Source organism: Capsicum annuum, chromosome 10 (assembly GCF_002878395.1).
Source record: "Capsicum annuum cultivar UCD-10X-F1 chromosome 10, UCD10Xv1.1, whole genome shotgun sequence".
Lineage (NCBI taxonomy): Eukaryota > Viridiplantae > Streptophyta > Magnoliopsida > Solanales > Solanaceae > Capsicum > Capsicum annuum.
The window spans coordinates 186,348,920-186,366,930 of NC_061120.1; the positions used below are offsets into that span (position 1 = coordinate 186,348,920).

The 18,011-nt window shown below is 34.9% G+C and overlaps 1 protein-coding gene across 1 annotated transcript; it reads left to right on the forward strand.

Moving 5' to 3' along the window:
- The first annotated feature begins 2,562 nt into the window (after nt 1–2,562).
- On the forward strand, nt 2,563–4,824 carry LOC107844972 (UDP-glycosyltransferase 76E1-like). Its single transcript, XM_016689281.2, has 2 exons — nt 2,563–3,037; nt 3,934–4,824. The coding sequence occupies exons 1-2, from the start codon at nt 2,563–2,565 to the stop codon at nt 4,587–4,589; spliced, it is 1,131 nt and encodes a 376-aa protein (XP_016544767.1). The 3' UTR covers nt 4,590–4,824.
- The last annotated feature ends 13,187 nt before the right edge of the window (nt 4,825–18,011 follow it).

Here is an 18,011-nt window from a genome sequence, read left to right on the forward strand (position 1 = left end):
ATCAAGAGTATTTATTTCTGTGTGGGTATTTTCTAAGTTTTCCTCATTAATTTCTTTTTGTTCTTCATTGATTTCTAAATTTTTTGTATTTGTTAATATTTCTGTATATGTTTCACTATCTTCGGACTCATAATTATCTGTCTCTTCAATATCTATATTATTTATTTCTAATTCTTTGTTTTTTATTTCTAATTTGTCCTTAAATTGATTTATCTCGTTCAGTAATTTCTGTTCTCTATCTTTTTCTTCTTTTTCTTTTTGTTTTTGTTCATACAACTCTTTTAATATTTGTAGTTCTTTTTCTAATTCAGCAATCCTACTATTTTTAGTTTCTTCTATTTTTCGTATTTCTTCCGTAGTTTGTTGTTTTATTTTTTCTAGTTCCTTTTTCCTATCTATCTCTTCATTTTCTTTTTCTATTCTTACCATTGCTGTTAATTTATCTTCTAATTTTAATTCTTCTTTTTCTAACATTAGATATAAATGTTCACCTATTTTCTTATATCTTCGTCCTAGATTAGAAAATACTATTTTTATTTTTGATCCTTCGTAGTTTTCATATATTTTTTCATCTATTATAAATTCTTCTTTATTCATTTTATTGTGAATAGTTCATGTTGATATATATATTCTAAACTATCTATTTGTGATTCCAATTTTGATATTTCATCTTTTTGAGTATCTATTGAATTTTTACTAACTCCGGCAAATATATTATAATGTAGTCTTTTTATTTTTATTTTTAATTCTTTACGTTTTTCAGAGATAATTTGTTTTAATTCTTTATATTGTTGTACTTTATTCATTTTAAATTATATTTATAATATCTTGGTGGATATCTAAATCTAATTTTATCATAATTAGGTGGTATGTGTTTAATTCTTCTAGATTTTAAATGTGTTATTAATTTTGATTCAATACTAGATATTAATGTAATTAAGTAGGCTAATTTTTGTGGGTTTCCTTTTGTTTTATTTAGACTTATATATTCTGAATAATTACTAATTAAAGATTCTTTAATTTTTCTAAAAGCTTCTCTATGTTTAAATGGTCTTCGCATAATTAATTTAATAATTTTGTAGGTAAATTTTTTAACTCTAGATCTAATAGATCTAATTCTAATTCTAACATATATTTCTCTTCCGTACTTTTTAAATTGCTGGGCTCTGATACCATTTGTAGGGGGTGCGCGGATTTAATAGATATAATAGATATGTAGATATAATTGCTTACCAGAAAGTAAATGGGATAAATTAAAAACATCAATAATAGTTAAAGGATTTAATAATGAAGGAAGCCTAATTACTTATAAAGCTAGGAATGTAAAAATACAAGTATGGGATAAGATATTAACAATAGAAGAAATTTATAATTATGAATTAACATCAAAAGATATACTTTTAGGAATGCCATATAGATATTTAACTCATGCTTGGCACATATTTCGAAGGTTAAACTTGAAATTTTGAGTTTTAGAAATTATGATTTTAGAAATTTGAAGTTATGTTTGTTTGTACATTCATTTTACTTGAAAATAATTAAAATTCATTCTGTCAAAATCTGTTCAAATATCCTGGTCAAATTGATATTTGAAGAAATTTTTAAAATATATGGTCAAATGCTAACTTAATGAACTAATATAAATACAAAATTTGATCAAAAACTGCTGAATTCATCCCTAACCTAGTGCTTTAAGGCTACATCCGCCCTTGCTCAGAATGACAATTGATTCTACCAATTGAATTTTGAATGTTGGGCATGAATTGTGTTTGACCAAAAAATCATTACATGAATGTTGCCTTTTAAGGCTAATAAATACATCATTAGTTTTTTGACCAAAATTAATTATAAAATTTTATGAAAGATAATTCTTGTTCTTTTTGAGATAATATTTTTCTGACAATTTCATGGTCAAATAGATAGTGTTGATAAATTTTCAAAATCTCCTCTTAAAATATATGATCAAATTTATGGTCAAACGGATATTTGGAGACAAATTTTCAAAATCTTCTCTTAAAATATACGGTCAAACTTCATGATCTAACAGATTGTTGAAGACAAATTTTCAAAATCTTCTCTCAAATATATGATCAAATAGATACTTGAAGATAAATTTTTAAAATTTTCTCTCAAAATATATGATCAAACAGACACTTAAAGATAATTTTTCACAGTTTACTCTCAAAATATATGGTCAAATTTCATGGTCAAACAGACCCTTGAAGATAATTTTTCACAATTTACTCTCAAAATATATGGTCAAATGAACATAAGTTTCCAAAATTTTCTCTCAAAATATATGGTCAAATTTCATGACCAAATAGAAACTTGAAGATAATTTTTCAAAATGTACTCTCAAAATATATGGTCAAACACTAGCTTAGTGAATTTCTTAGTACAAATATAGGTTTTGAGTAAAAGCTACTAGATTCAAGGTAATCCAGCACTTCGCTAGATTCGTGGCTGTTCCTCAAAGTTCCAAACTTTAAGAGCTTTTTATATAAACTTCCTTCAAGAAAACCACTACAAAACTCTCTAATAGAACAGAAATTCAAAGCAAAGATGAAAGTAGAAAGAAAACAGTGTGTAGTACTAGTGCCATGCCCATTCCAGGGTCATTTAACACCAATGATGCAGCTTGGAAGTATCCTTCATTCACAGCGTTTTTCTGTCAAAGTTGCACATACTGAATACAATGCTCCTAATTATTCCAACCATCCTGAATTCGTCTTTCATTCTATGGATGACGGATTACAGGAAATTGACCTGTCATCACCGAGTTTAAAGAATATGTATGATTTGAACGAGAACTGCAAAGCGTCCTTCAAAAACTACCTCGTTAAGATGACGGAAGAGGAAGAAAATTTGCAAGGTGATCAGCTTGCTTGTATCATTTATGACAACATCATGTTCTACGTGGATGATGTAGCCACTCAGCTGAGGCTTCCCAGCATTGTTCTGTGCATTCTCAGTGCTGCATACATGCACTCTATGATCACCATTTTGCAGCAACCAGAAAAATATTTTCCTTTTGAAGGTATGTGAACAAACACATCTCTGGATCAAAGAAAACTGTGCTTAACTATGAAAAATCATTTTGAATTCAATATCATAACAAGAACTATGCTTTAGACTTGAACAAGTTAGGATCGGCTATATGAATCCCTATAGATCATTTTCCCTATTTACATTCATCTCAGGCCAGCATTATCAAAAATAAACATAGAAATGAAAAATACTAGAAGTAACAGGGCCAAAAGGCTCCTAGAAAGCATAGGACCAAAAATATGTTGAAAATCTCATGAAGAATATTTGATCACGAAATCTGTACAGAATTCTTTAAAGTTTGAGGCATGTAAAACATTGTCCTTAAGGATATTTTACCTTGTGTAGGTGTATCTCCGAAGATAACAAACTCTTCTAATATAAAGCTATGAGCACATAAACTAACAAAGATTAAATAAAAGAAAATTCAGCACAGTAGAATATCGGAGGAAAGATTTCACTTTATTTGTCTTAGAGATGTATCACAAAGGACAAGGACTAGGATATATATATATATATATACACACACATACATACATACATATAGGTATATAGAATTGAGGTCTACCGATCTGAACATCTGCCAATGTCCCAAAATTTAAGAGTAATAAAAGCCATAAAGGCAGTTGGCTATTGAGACCATTTATTTGATCAAATTGAATTGTTAGAAACATTTGGTTAATAGTTATTTTTTGACCAAAATTAATAGCAGGCGTTAGAGGAAGAAATAATAATTTGTATTCTTTTTGAGATATAATATATTTCCAACAAGTAAACGTATAAAAACGACCAAGATATATTATCCATAATTGGTATAACCTATATCATTTTCTTCCATTATGCGCTATCTTTCACTAAGTCTGCATTAATTACTCACTGTAATTCCAGATTCTCAGCTGTTGGATCCATTGCCGGAGCTTCATCCCCTCAGGTTCAAGGATGTACCATTTCCTGTCTTCAATAATGCAGTTCCAGAACCAATACTAGACTTCTGTAGAGCAATAAGCGATATAGGATCTTCTGTCGCGACTATTTGGAACACAATGCAACACTTGGAGGATTCATTGTTGTTAAGCCTTCAAGAACGTTACAAGGTGCCCTTCTTTCCAATAGGCCCTCTTCACAAAATGACGCCTATGGCCTCGTCGACTAGCATACTAGAAGAAGACAACAGCTGCATTCAGTGGATCGACAGACAAGCTCCTAACTCTGTTCTCTATGTCAGCTTGGGTAGCCTAGCAAGGATTGATGACACGGAGCTAATTGAGACTGCTTGGGGATTAGCCAACAGTGGTCAGCCGTTCTTGTGGGTTATTAGACCTGGCTCTGTCTCTGGCTTTCAATGTGCTGAGGCACTGCCTGATGGATTTGAGAAAATGGTAGGAGAAAGAGGCCGGATAGTGAAATGGGCCACAAAAACAGGTGCTTGCACATCCGCGGTAGCAGGCTTTTTTACTCATTGTGGATGGAATTCTACGCTTGAAAGTATACTGGAAGAAGTCCCGTTGATATGCAGGCCGTTAATCTATTTTATCTGTGAATAATTTAATCCATCCTAAATTATAACTCATATCCGGTCCAAATAACTCAACCTGACCTGTGATACAATGAGGACCTTGGTTTGGCCGTGAAATGTCCAAACTTTGCAAGTTTTTCTCATGTTTCTATTCTTAAATGTTGTCTTCTTGTTCACTCTTTGAAGTTGGTGAACAATGGTGTAACAATGAGTTTAAAGCAGGCAACAACAACCATGAATCAGAAACAATTTTTGATTTTTCGACGCTCATAAATCAGAAAAAAACAAACAACAGTCGTTCATGAGGAATATTAAATAGCATCAGAATATTAATCTAACATCAGAATATTAAACAACAACACAATATTAAATAAATCTCTACTCGATTATTAATGGTAGATGGATTGAAACATGAATCGAACCGATGAATTTCTTAGGGTTTTTTGGGTTAGTAAGAGAGTGTGAGTGCGAGAGAGTGGAAGAAAGAAATAAGTGTGAATAGAGATGCGTGATATGTCTCTTGAAGCTTCTCTATTACACGGGTCGGGTTATTTGGATTGGATATGAGTTATAATTTAGGATAGATTAAATTATTCACATATAAAATAAATTAAAAAGGTTCAACCAATACGATGCTGACATGTGTCCCATTATTAATGAGAAGGGTATATTTGTACTTTTTCATTAACGACAAGGGTATATTTTTACCCAACATATGAAGGAGGGTATATTTGTACCATTTATTAAAGTTCGAGGGTATATTTGTACCTTTTCATCAACGGTAAGGGTATATTTGTACCCAAAGTATGACAGAAGATATATTTGTACCATTTATTAAAGTTCAGGAAGGGGAGCCTTGGAGCAACTGGTAAAGTTGCTATCATATGACCAGGAGGTCACGGGTTCAAGCCTTGGAAACAACCTCTGGCAGAAATGCAAGGTAAGGTTGCGTACGATACACCCTTGTGGTGGGGCCCTTCCTCGGATACCGCACATAGCGGTAGCTTTAGTGCACCGAGCTGCCCTTTTTTTATTAAAGTTCAAAGATATATTTATCCCTTTTCCGATTTTACTTTATAGGTTGGTGGTAATGTCGATGCCATGGGGCAAATGCTGAAGCAATATAGCAGCCTGTTACTTGCCTTGTCAGCTACTTTCTCATTTTAATTAGTTTGTTGGTTGGTATAATGAGTTGGGAACTTTGACATATTCTTTTCTAGTTGACCAAGACTAAGAGTAATAAATAGGTGCTAACGACTAGGAACACTTTACGAGAATAGCAATTTGTATTTGACTATGAGCATATTTTAATTTACTTATTTAGGTGATTTTAAGTAATGTTTAGGTAAAATAAGAACATTTGTTTTAAAGACAAAAGAACTAAAATAGGTTAAAAGATAAAGTCCATCCAAACAGGCTCTTAATCTTCAAGAAACACTTCTTTTTCACTTCGATCTAGAGAAGATAAAAACAACAAAAGATATTCATAAAATGGGATAATACATATAATGGCCGATTTTCATGAAGAAGTTCAAATATTTAAAAGAGTTGAAGAGAATTATGTTGGGTTCAAGGTGTATTTGTGAATGAAAAATGGAGGAAAAAATAGTGGAGGGAAATTGAGTCCACACTAAAAATTGAAAGTGTGCTCAAATAGAAAAGCTAACTAAATTCTCCCACATTGGTGGGAGAAAGAAGATTTCATGTGTTTATATTGAGAAATACATCTCCACTTGGATAGTAAGGCAAGAACAAGGTGGTGCCTCACCCTTTCGTCGCTCGCTCGGCTTCAGATTTAGATTTGGATTTGGAAAATGATCGATCAATGAGATCTATTCTATTTTTCAAACAAATTTTATTTGGAAACTTGAAGAACAAGTGAAATTTAATCCAAAAGGGATGTGCATTTCATATGCCATGCAAAAGAATGCACAATTCACATCGAAGGGATGCGCTGCACGTGCACCTAGGCAATTTGTAGGCACAGATAGCCACTGGAATTAGGACAGTGTCACTTGCGGCCGCAGATTAGGCGCAGGTTCAGCACGAACTGGGCACAGGTAATGTGACTGTACTTAAAAGGTGCCTTTTCCAGAACTAATGCATTCTTTCCGAAGGGGCATATTAAGGCTATAAATACCTGACATATTGTAATACCTTGATCGTTTCTTAAGTCTAAATCCGTCTTTTGAGTGGATATGTATGACTTCCAAAGTGATTTATGTTTAAACCATGTTGTATTTCTCTAATTTCTATTTTTTGTCATGTAGAACATTGAATAAGCTTTCCATCGATACTAATTTCATCAAAATCCGACATCGGATGAAGGAGTTATGACCGTTTTACTAAACGTTATCGAATCGCCCAGGTTTGATGGTCGACCTGGCGGACCGTCAGGTCCTTGGTGGACCGTCAAGTGTCCCGTCAGGCCAAGGTAGTGACCCCTCTTCCTGGTCACCGTGTGACGGCCAAGATGGTGGACCATCAAAAAGTTGACGGACCTTCAAGGTGTCCGTCAGGTTGAGACAGAATGTCTCGTTTTTGGCCCTCGAGTGACGAAAAACTTGGTGGACCGTCAGTTTCCTGACGTACCATCACTTCGACCATCACATCGAGGTAGAACGTTCCAGTTTTAGCACTCGAGTGACGGACGATTTGGTGGACTGTCAGGAGACTTGACGGACCGTCAGATCGACCGTCACAGGCCTCGATCACCAAATTTCAGCTTTTTCAAAGCATCTTGGTCATTTCCGCCCCATATGGTCTTATGTATATACATATATATCCTAGTAGATAATAGCCATTCATTTTTCTCCTTTCCCCTTCCAAGAAACATCTAGAAATTAGGGTTTCTTCAAAAACCCAAAAATTCAATCTTCTTCTAAGAAATTTAAGGATCTTCCATAGATTTCTCCAAGTTGTTCAAGAATTAAGCTCCCCTAGTCAAAGGCATCAAGGATCTTAGCTCAAAATGTAAGTAAGAAGTTCCAAACAAGTTTCTACATCTCCAAAATTATAATCCAAGGTATGTGGGGCTTGAACAAGAACACTCCTTTCGTTCTTGTGCCTAATGATTTACTTTCTATTATTGATTTACATGATTTTGCAAGTGGGTTTACACCCAAATTTCTTTATTTATGATTTATGAGATTTGAGTTGAATAAGTTTGATATTTATGATTATTTCACCATCATGTTTCTTAAATTGAGAATTTATTCCATGAGTTGTATATTGTCATTACGTATTGATGATTTCTAAGCGATTTAAGACAAGTGTCATGAGTTATGCCTTTCCATGAGAAATTTGACTATTGAATATATATCGATATTTGAGATTGAAAGTCAAGAATGAGTCCTATGATGTTTCCTTGAAGCTTTTGATATTTGAAAGTGATTCAAAAAGCAAATGTACTCGATGTTGAGAAAGATTGTGTTGAGTTGAGTCGGGTTAGGGATCCACAAGATGTTTATGATTTGCAAATGAGATATATATATTTATGTTTTGGTCTTTAAAATAGACCCATGAGTTGATATTGATTAAGGTGGATTTCCTAACGCGTTTTGAGCTGAGTCTGGGAAGAGTATTTAGCACCGAGTGGGGAATGTGGTATTTCCCCAAAACTATGTGCCACCTTAGGATTGATGTTGATAATTGTGGGCCAGAGGCCGAGTATGGAATTGTGATAACGAGATTGAGGTTGTACTCCCTGCAAGAGTACAACACCTCCACCAATGTGGGGTCTTCTCCTTAGGAGGGCAAAACATTGGACTCCATGCGGCTCACATGATGTACTTATGTTGGTTATAAGAAACTCCCACGTCCATAATGATCTAAGTACCATGAGTTACCGAGTCACTCAAAGTCATGAGTCAAAGAGTTTAAGTTGAGTTAAATTATTTATGAGATTTATGAAGCATATATTATTACTGATGACTTACGGAAATGATGTTTTAGATAATTCAAGCGAAGAGAGTTATAATTGTCAGCATGTATGATTTTCTTATACATTTATGATATTATTTAAAATGTTGCATCCACCCCTACATAGTCAGTACATTCCCAAGTACTGACTCTCATACTCCTTTGTATTCTATATTTCCTCATGATATAGGTTCAGGTGCTCAGTGTCAGCAGTGACAGTGATCTTTGAGTACCTTCATCTACATTCCTACGGTTGGTGAGTCCTCATGGTTCGAGGACCTATGTCTCCGATTTTGTCTTGTTAATAGATGGTTGTTTAATTTCAGTTCAGTATGAGTCGGCTGGGGATCTGTCCCAATGACTCCTCAGTCCTATGTAGTAGAGGCTTTGTCAGACTAGTGTACCAGCGTGTACAGAGATTTAAGTATTTTATTTGTATAGGGCAGTATTACTTATTATTTCAGTATGTTCATGACATGGTTATTCCTCTTCATTTAGCATGAATTGCGCTATAAAGAGTTCTAAAATTGATGACAGGCTTAGAGGATTAGCTTGAGGCCACGTGTGGCCTTGAGCACCATGTAACATCTCGGGATAGGTTCTTGGGGCATTACACATATTCCTCAGGTATAGACATGATTTTTTACAGGCAAAACACTCCTCTTCTCTAGAAACACTCATTGTGATCATTAGTTGTTGAGTGAGTTTGACAAATCCAATAATTTGAGGTACCGCTATTTTTGGATTGAAAGTTATTTTATCCTGGGAGAAAAATTTCATAACCTCGGGTACAATAAGGGAAATTATTTCTTGAGGAAACTTCGTGAATTCGGAGGACGTGGCTTTAAATTTCTGTTTCATCTTATTTCTGAAACTATAACACACTTCTTGGATAGATTATTTATAATCTTGTGTTGAAGGTGTTGTGTAAATTTATAGATGTTCTTATTCTTAGACTTGAACTTGTGTTGAAGTTGTTGTATGCCTAAATACAGATTCTTATACCTGAAAACATTGAAGATAACAATCTTAAGGAATAATCTGAAATCTGTATTGCTTGGTTTTTGGAGATTAAAGCTTTAAGCTTTCTACTCCGTTTGAACTAAACTAGTGATTTGAAGACATAAAATCTTCATCACAAGTTAAAGATCACTTGGTTGACGATTGAAAGTCATAAAAAATTCATCGTTAAACTAGAAACAAGAGGTGTTTAAAGTTGTTGCAGCTTTATTAATAGTATTTTGATATACTAAAGTTACTGTCTTGTTGTGACAGGAAAATGACTATTGATAGTCAAGTGCATGATGCTACAACGACTGTGGCAGCAACTAGTGTTTCCATAATGAGTCGTATGAATGCTCCGTTAGCAATGATACCAGCGGAGAAACCCAAAAAATTTGTGGGTATTGACTTCAAAAGGTGGCAGCAGAGAATGTTCTTCTACTTTACAACTCTGTCTTCAAAGGTTCACATTTGAAAAAACTCCAGAGGTGCCCAAGGGGACCTCTGACGAAGAGCAATTTGTCACTATGGAGGCTTGAAAATACTCCGATTTCCTATGCAGGAATTACATTCTGAATGGCCTCCAAGATGAACTATACAATGTGTATAGTGGGATGAAAATGGCAAAGGAGTTGTAGGGGATGCTGGAAAGAAAGTATAAGACTGAGGATGAAGGAACCAAAAATTTCTTCGTTACAAGATTCCTAGAGTTTAAAATGATTGGCAGCAAGTCTGTTGTATCATAAGTCCAATAAATATAAGTAATCATCCACGATCTCCTTGCGGAAGGTATGATTTTGATGAATACCTTAGTTGGATATATTAAAAACATTCTTAATGTTTATATGAACTTAATTTTAGGTTTGATCATGAATGAGGCATTTCAAGTTGTGGCAATTATTGAGAAGTTACCACCTATGTGGAAGGACTTCAAGAATTACTTGAAACACAAGCAAAAAGAGATGTCAGTCGAAGATCTTATAATAAGATTGCTCATTGAAGAAGATAATAAAGTAACGAAAAGAAGGTCGAAGGGAAATTCTGCAATAAGCGGAGCAAATATTATAAAAGACGACCAAAACAACTCTAAAAAGCAGAATAAACCTGGACATGAAAGAAATCAACTGTAATGCCCCGAATTTGGTACCCGGAGCACTACACGGTGCTCATGACCCCGAAGGACCACAAGCTAACCCATGACTGATATCTGTACCTGAACACTACATAATATACTGTATAAATATGGAATTAAAGGCTGAAAGTCCATAAGGTTCAAAACTAAGACATAATATCTGATAAAATATAACATCTGGGTAAGTTATGAAATACCCAAAATAACTTAAATAAGTTGTCTGAACATGATAGTCTGAAAAGCCTCTAACTGTCTGAATAAGGAGTTGATGGGACATGTCCCCAACTAATTCCATCTACTGAAAGCTAGACTGAATTAATGAAATAACTAATAATATCATCCTCGAATGATGAGGACTCACTGTTAAATCTGCCTGCTACTGATGATCTGGAGCTCGTGTTTTTAAACGTATGGTATAAAACACCATAGCTCAAATGCGTCAGTACGATTGAATGTACTAATATGCATGTGAGGTAGGATGAATGCAAAGGGTTCACATGCATGAACTATACTAACTAACTGAATAACATGAATGTGAGAATATATACATGAATACATAATAGCTGTAATTGAGTTTGTGATAACATGATTACTAAGCCTGAGTACTGATAACATGAGATACTGATAATTGTATGACTGTAATAACTTATACTGAGCGACTGTATCGACAGTCTAGGTTTTGATAGAACTAGCTGAGTTCCGTACTATTCTGAGTTGGTTGTATCTAACAGTCCTGAATTCTGTAGAACTATCTGAGTTCTATTACTGAGACTAAATGACTGTATCTAATAGTCCTGATTCTGTAACTGAAACTGTGGGAAGTAGTCATCTAACCAACACACCTTAAATAACGCATTATAGCTGAGTTGGGGCCCAATCTGTAACCCCAATTAGAAAGGTGTCAATATCGCACCACTATCTATGAGCAACCCTCATATAACAGGTAACTCTAGTGAGAACGGTGGGAACCCTCATATAACAGGTTAAGCCACCTCATCTACCGTCATATAACAGGCTATAATGTCTCAACCTACGCTGGCTATGTAGTTCAGAAATGCAAGGATTGTTTCTAAGAATCATACCCTCATATAACAGGTGAGTTCCCATCCTTGGGTTCACTCGGTGTTAATTTCTACTTCCATCTGAATAGACACTGAACATGATTAATTGAATTGAACTATACTGAGTTCATCAAATTTCGTGAACTGACAGAATACTATTGAGATTTGATAACTATCTAAGACTTTTGAGATTACTGGATTATTAAGATTTATTAGAATTTCTGAGATTATTGGACTGATACTGAATTCACTGAGTTTTCCTGAGTCATATGACTAACTGAGTTCTAGGGATCATGGCTTGACTGAGAGTATTATGAAAATATAACACTGGCTCTAGGCACACAGCTAAATAGTCGGGTACAAGTATCCCCAGGACTCGATAGCATAAAAGTAATTCATGGCATGAGTTCTAAAGCACAACAATGGCTACACATATATCCATAATTCATTGACTAAGACATTTCATCAAACACTTGACATGCATGAACTTGTATATGAATGGGGATTTCACATTATCATACTAGTATGGCACTTTTCCTTCACATAGGCATTTAGTCAAACATATGGGGAGCATGTTTTGGTTATACAATCATCAACATATCTAATAATCATGGATACATCAATCAACTTGTAAATTGAAGGGTTTATCATGAATATCGTGTAATTCATCACATATTAAAATCAATTCTTGTAATTAATAGTCTATAACATGGAATGAAACCAAACAACAACATGAACATCAATTTTCAATTCAATCAAATCATGAACATTCAAACATATACAAATCTTGAATTTTGAAAAGAGTTTCTTGAGCTTCATGGGTGAAAGAGACCCATGAATCAACATATGACATACCTGAGTTAATGAATTTGGAAGGATTGATGGAGGGTTCTAGTGATTTGGCCCTTAAATTTGAGAGCTAGAGTTTCTTGACTTGAGAGAGAGCAACTCAATTTGGGAAAAAATAGAGTGAATAATGATATCCTTAAGTCATGTAGCGTTAAATTTTGTGTTTAAAATTGAACTAAAATCATGAGAAAATACCCATTTAACCCTGAACACGTCTTTTAAATTTTATGAAAATTTTCCGACCTGGACCCCTGGCGCGATACGACGCTATCATGTCGTGTCACTGGAATTTGACAACTGGGAAATTGGACGACGGCGCGATGCGGGACTATCGCGGAGCTTCATTGGAATTTGACAATTGGGATTTGGGAGCCCTCCACGACGCGGTGAAATCGCGGAGTCTTACTGGAAATTGGAAAATGTCATTTTGGCTTATGGTGCAACATGCCACTGACTGAGATGATGGTGTTTTATGACTGAAACTTTAAATCGCCATAACTTCTTGCCCAGTTGTCGGATTTAGGCGAATTTGGTATCGATGAAAAGCTTATTGAATTTTCCACATAACTAAAAGTGAAAATCTAGTAAATTCCCCATAGAATAAACATCATTCAATTTAGAAGCTAATACTTGACATTCTTAGAAAGAAATTAGTTATAAAACTTCAGGGTATTACATCAACCCAAGAAGAAATTTAAGGAAAAATTCTTTAACTGTGGCAAAATTGGCCACAAGTCTACAGATTGTCATACCTTAAAGAAAGGGAAGAAGAAGGACTAGGCAAATGCGGTTGAGTACAACAAAGAAACGGATGATTTGTGTGCCATGTTGTTCGAATGCAACTTGGTGGGAAATCCTCGAGAATGGTGGATGGATTTCGGTGCCACCTATCACGTTTGTGCTAATAAAGAGTTATTTACTGCTTTTTCTCCAACTCAAGGCGAGGAGATGATATATATGGCCAACTCCGCAACTACTAAAGTTGAAGGAATAGGAAAAGTTTGCCTAAAAATGACATCAGACAAAGTGTTGACTTTGAACAATGTCCTGTATGTACCGAAGTTACGAAATAACTTGATTTATGTACACTTCTTGACAAGAACAGATTCAAATGTGTATTTATTTTTGAAAAAATTGTACTTAGTAAAGAAAAAGTGTATGTAGGAAAAGGCGACCTCACAAAGGGCCTATTCAAAATGAATGTAATGAATGTTGAAAGCAATAAAATTTTAATTTTTTCTTACTTACTTGAGTCTTATGATTTGTGGCATGAATGATTAGGCCATGTTAATTATAAAACATTGCAAAAATTGATTAACTTAGAAGTTTTGCCAAACTTTGAGTGTAATAAATAAATATGTCAAACGTGTATGGAATCAAAGTATGCTAAGAATCTATGTAAGTCCATTGAAAGGAATTCCAATCCCTTAGAGTTAATTCACACTGACTTTTGTGATATGAAGTCAACACCATCTCGTGGTGGAAAAACGTATTTTATAACTTTTATTGACTATTGCACTAGATATTGTTATGTCTATTTGCTAAATAGTAAGGATGAAGCAATAGATGCGTTTAGGCAATATAAAACTGAAGTTGAAAATCAGTTAGAGAAAAAGATCAAAATGATAAGAAGTGACAGAGGCAGAGAATATGAATCTCTCTTTGCACAAATATCTGTAGAGAATGAACTTGTCTATCAAACTACAACCCCGTATTCACCTCAATCTAATGGAATTGCGAAAAGAAAAAACTGAACCTTGAAGGAAATGATAAATGTCTTACTAATAAGTTCAGGTTTATCGCAAAATCTTGTGGGGGGAAGCTATCCTTACGGCTTACCGAATACTCAATAGAGTGCCCCATAGTAAGACACAATCAACTCCATATGAAAAATGGAAATAAAGAAAATCCAACTTGAAATATTTCAAAGTGGGGGGGGGGGGGGGGGTATCTAGCGAAGGTCCAAGTTCCTATGCCTAAAAGAGTAAGGATAGGACCTAAGACGGTGGACTGCATGTTCAAAGAATATGCTAAAAGTAGCAAAGCATGTCGGTTTTTGGTTCATAAATCCAAACATCCAGCTATCAATGAAAATAAGGTAATTGAATCAAATAATACCGAATTCTTTGAACACATTTATCCGTATAAAACTAGACATGAACAGTCTAGTGGGGGTCTAAACAATCTCGAAATACACCAAGTGAGTATGTACATAACGATCAAAATCCAAGATGTAGTACACGTCAAAGAACGTCAACTTCGTTTGGATCGAATTTTGTAACATTTCTTTTAGAAAATGAGCCTCAAATATTTAAAGAAGCGATGGCGTCTTTAGACTTATCCTTTTGGTAAAAGGCAGTCAATAGTGAGATTGATTCAATCTTAAGCAACCATACGTGGGAGTTGGTTAGTCTTCCTCCGGGAAATAAACCTTTAGGTTCTAAATAGATCTTCAAAAAGAAAATAAAAGCTGATGGTACTATTGACAAATACAAGGCAAGACTTGTTCTAAAAGGCTTTAAACAAAAGGAAGGCCTTGATTATTTTGATACATCCTCGCCAGTAATGAGAATAACGTCAATTCGGATGTTGATTATCTTGACGGTAGTATATGGTCTTGAAATCCATCAAATAAATGTGAAAACAGTATTCCTAAATGGAGAATTGGAGGAAGAAATTTACATGGAATATCCTGAGGGTTTTGTGGTTCCGGGAAAACAAACTAAGGTGTGTAAAATTATTAAGTCAATTTATGGACTAAAACAAGCACCTAAACAATGGCATGCAAAGTTTGACCAAACTTTGTTGGCAAATGGGTTCAAGATTAATGAATATGGTAAATGTGTTTACATTAAAGACACTCCAAATCACCAAGTCATTATTTGTTTGTATATGGATGATATGTCAATCATCAATAGAGACATTTCATACATAAATGCTACAAAATGAATGCTTGAGAGCAAGTTTGATATGAAAGACCTTGGATTTGCGGATGTGATCTTAGGAATAAGAATCCATAGAACTACCCAAGGATTGGCACTGGCACTATCTCACTACATCAAAAAAGTACTTGACAAATTCAAGTATATGAAATTTAGTACTGCCAAGACTCCATTGGATGTGACCTTTGCCCTTCGAAAGAATGAAGGTGAAAGTGACTCACAATTAGAGTACGCTAGAGTATTGGGATGTTTAATATATATGATAAATTATACACGACTATACATAATATGTGCTATTAGTAAGTTGAGTTGGTACACGAGTAATCCCAACAAAACTCATTGGATGGCAATAAAAAAAGCTATGGGGTATCTTAACTACACTCAAGACTATTTTTTGCATTATAATAAATATCCCACAGTACTTGAAGGATATAGTGATGCAAATTGGATCACTGGATCAAACGAAGTAAAATCCATAAGTGGATATATATTTACTATCGGTGAATGAGCGATCTCTTAAAAATCATCCAAACAGACATGTATTGCTTGCTCTACAATGGAATCTGAATTTATCACATTGGATAAAGCCGGTGAAGAAGCAGAATGGCTCCGGAATTTCTTGGAAGTTATTCCTTATTGGCCCAAACCAGTGGCACAAGTATGTATACACTGTGACAGCCAAGCGGCAATAAGACGGAGACATAATACCGTTAGAGAACTTCTTTCTAGTGTAATTATCACTATTGACTATGTGAAGTCAAAGGATAATGTATCAGATCCACTTACAAAAGTCCTATCTAGAGAAGGAGTAAAGAAGACATCCAAGGGAATGGGTTTAAGGCCTAGGACAAGTTGGCATGGCGGTAACTCTACCTAGAAGACTAGAGATCCCAAGATCTAGGTTCAAAGAGATCAAACAAAGTTGTGTCTGACAGGTTTAACATTGTCATTATACCCAACCCATTCTCATTATGTAGACAATGTTTAGTAAATGAGGATAAGACTTATGGTGTGAAATCTTTTAATGATTATCTAAATTTGGCAGATTTGACCAAATAGTTTAATCTACAGGATTGAACGTTTAGAAATCATCTATGTGAGGGCGAAGTAGAAGCCGCTTCAAGGAGAATGTTAGTAAAGGTCTATTCTCTAAGCTCTCATGAAACCGAAATATGTTCATGGCTGAAAAGAACAAAATTGTAAGAACCATAAACGGTAAAAGATTGGTTATGTGACATGTATTGTTTAGGTGTACATTAAATCTTGACGGTTTAAAGATATCAAATCTACCGATTTACCGAATGCATCCGATGCATGTTCACTATTGAAAGTTCAAAGGGAAACCCACTTATCCAGATGCAATCAGTCTTTGCTAAATGATCACATGCTTGTCCATAAATTCTTCAAAAGGTAGTCATTCCTCATTCATGTAGGGGATTGTTGGGTTCAAGGTGTATGTGTGAATGAAAAAGGGAGGAAAAATAGTGGAGGAAAATTGAGTCCACACTAAAAATGGAAAGTGTGCTCAAATAGGAAAGCTTACTAAATTCTCCCACATTGGTGGGAGAAAGAAGCTTACATGTGTTTATATTGAGAAACACGTCTCCACTTGGATAGTAAGGCAAGAACAAGGTGGTGCCTCGCGCTGTCATCGTCGTTGCTCGCTCGGCTTCGAATTTGGATTTGAATTTGGATTTGGATTTGTCAAATAATCGATCGATGAGATTTATTTTTTGAAAAAAATTTTATTTGGAAACTTGAAGAACAAGTGAAATTTAATCCAAAAGAATCTAATAAAATTGTTTTTCTCCATATGCGCGTGCATTTCAGACGCCATACAAATGCATGCACAACGCAACTCGAAGGGATGCGACACTTCGAGGTAAAAGGCACACTATTTCGCGCAATAGGGTGGTGATTTGCACGCGCACCTAGGCAACCTGTGGGTGCAGGTGTGGCGCAGGTAGCGATTGGAATTAGGATAATATCACCTGCGGCCGCAGATCAGGTGCTGGTCCAGCACAGACTGCCCGTAGGTGACGTGACTGTACTGAAAAGGTACTTTTTTCAGAACTAATGCATACTTTCCGAAGGGGCACCTTAAGGCTATAAATACCTGACATATTCCTTAGGTATAGACATGATTTTTTACAGCAAAAACACTCTTCTCTATAAAAACTCATTGTGATCATTAGCCGTTGAGTGAGTTCGACGAATTCAATAATTTGAGGTACCGCTATTGTTGGATTAAAAGCCATTTTATCCTGGGAGGAAAATTCCATAACCTCGGGTACAATAAGGGAAATTATTTCTTAAGGAAACTTCGTGAATTCGGAGGACGTGGCTTTAAATTTCTGTCATCTTATTTCTGAAACTATAACACGCTTCTTGGATAGATTATTTATAGTTTTGTGTTGAAGGTGTTGTGTAACTTCATAGGTATTCTTGTTCTTAGACTTGAACTTGTGTTGAAATTATTGTGTGCCTAAATACAAGAATGTATTCTTGTTCTTAGACTTGAACTTGTGTTGAAATTATTGTGT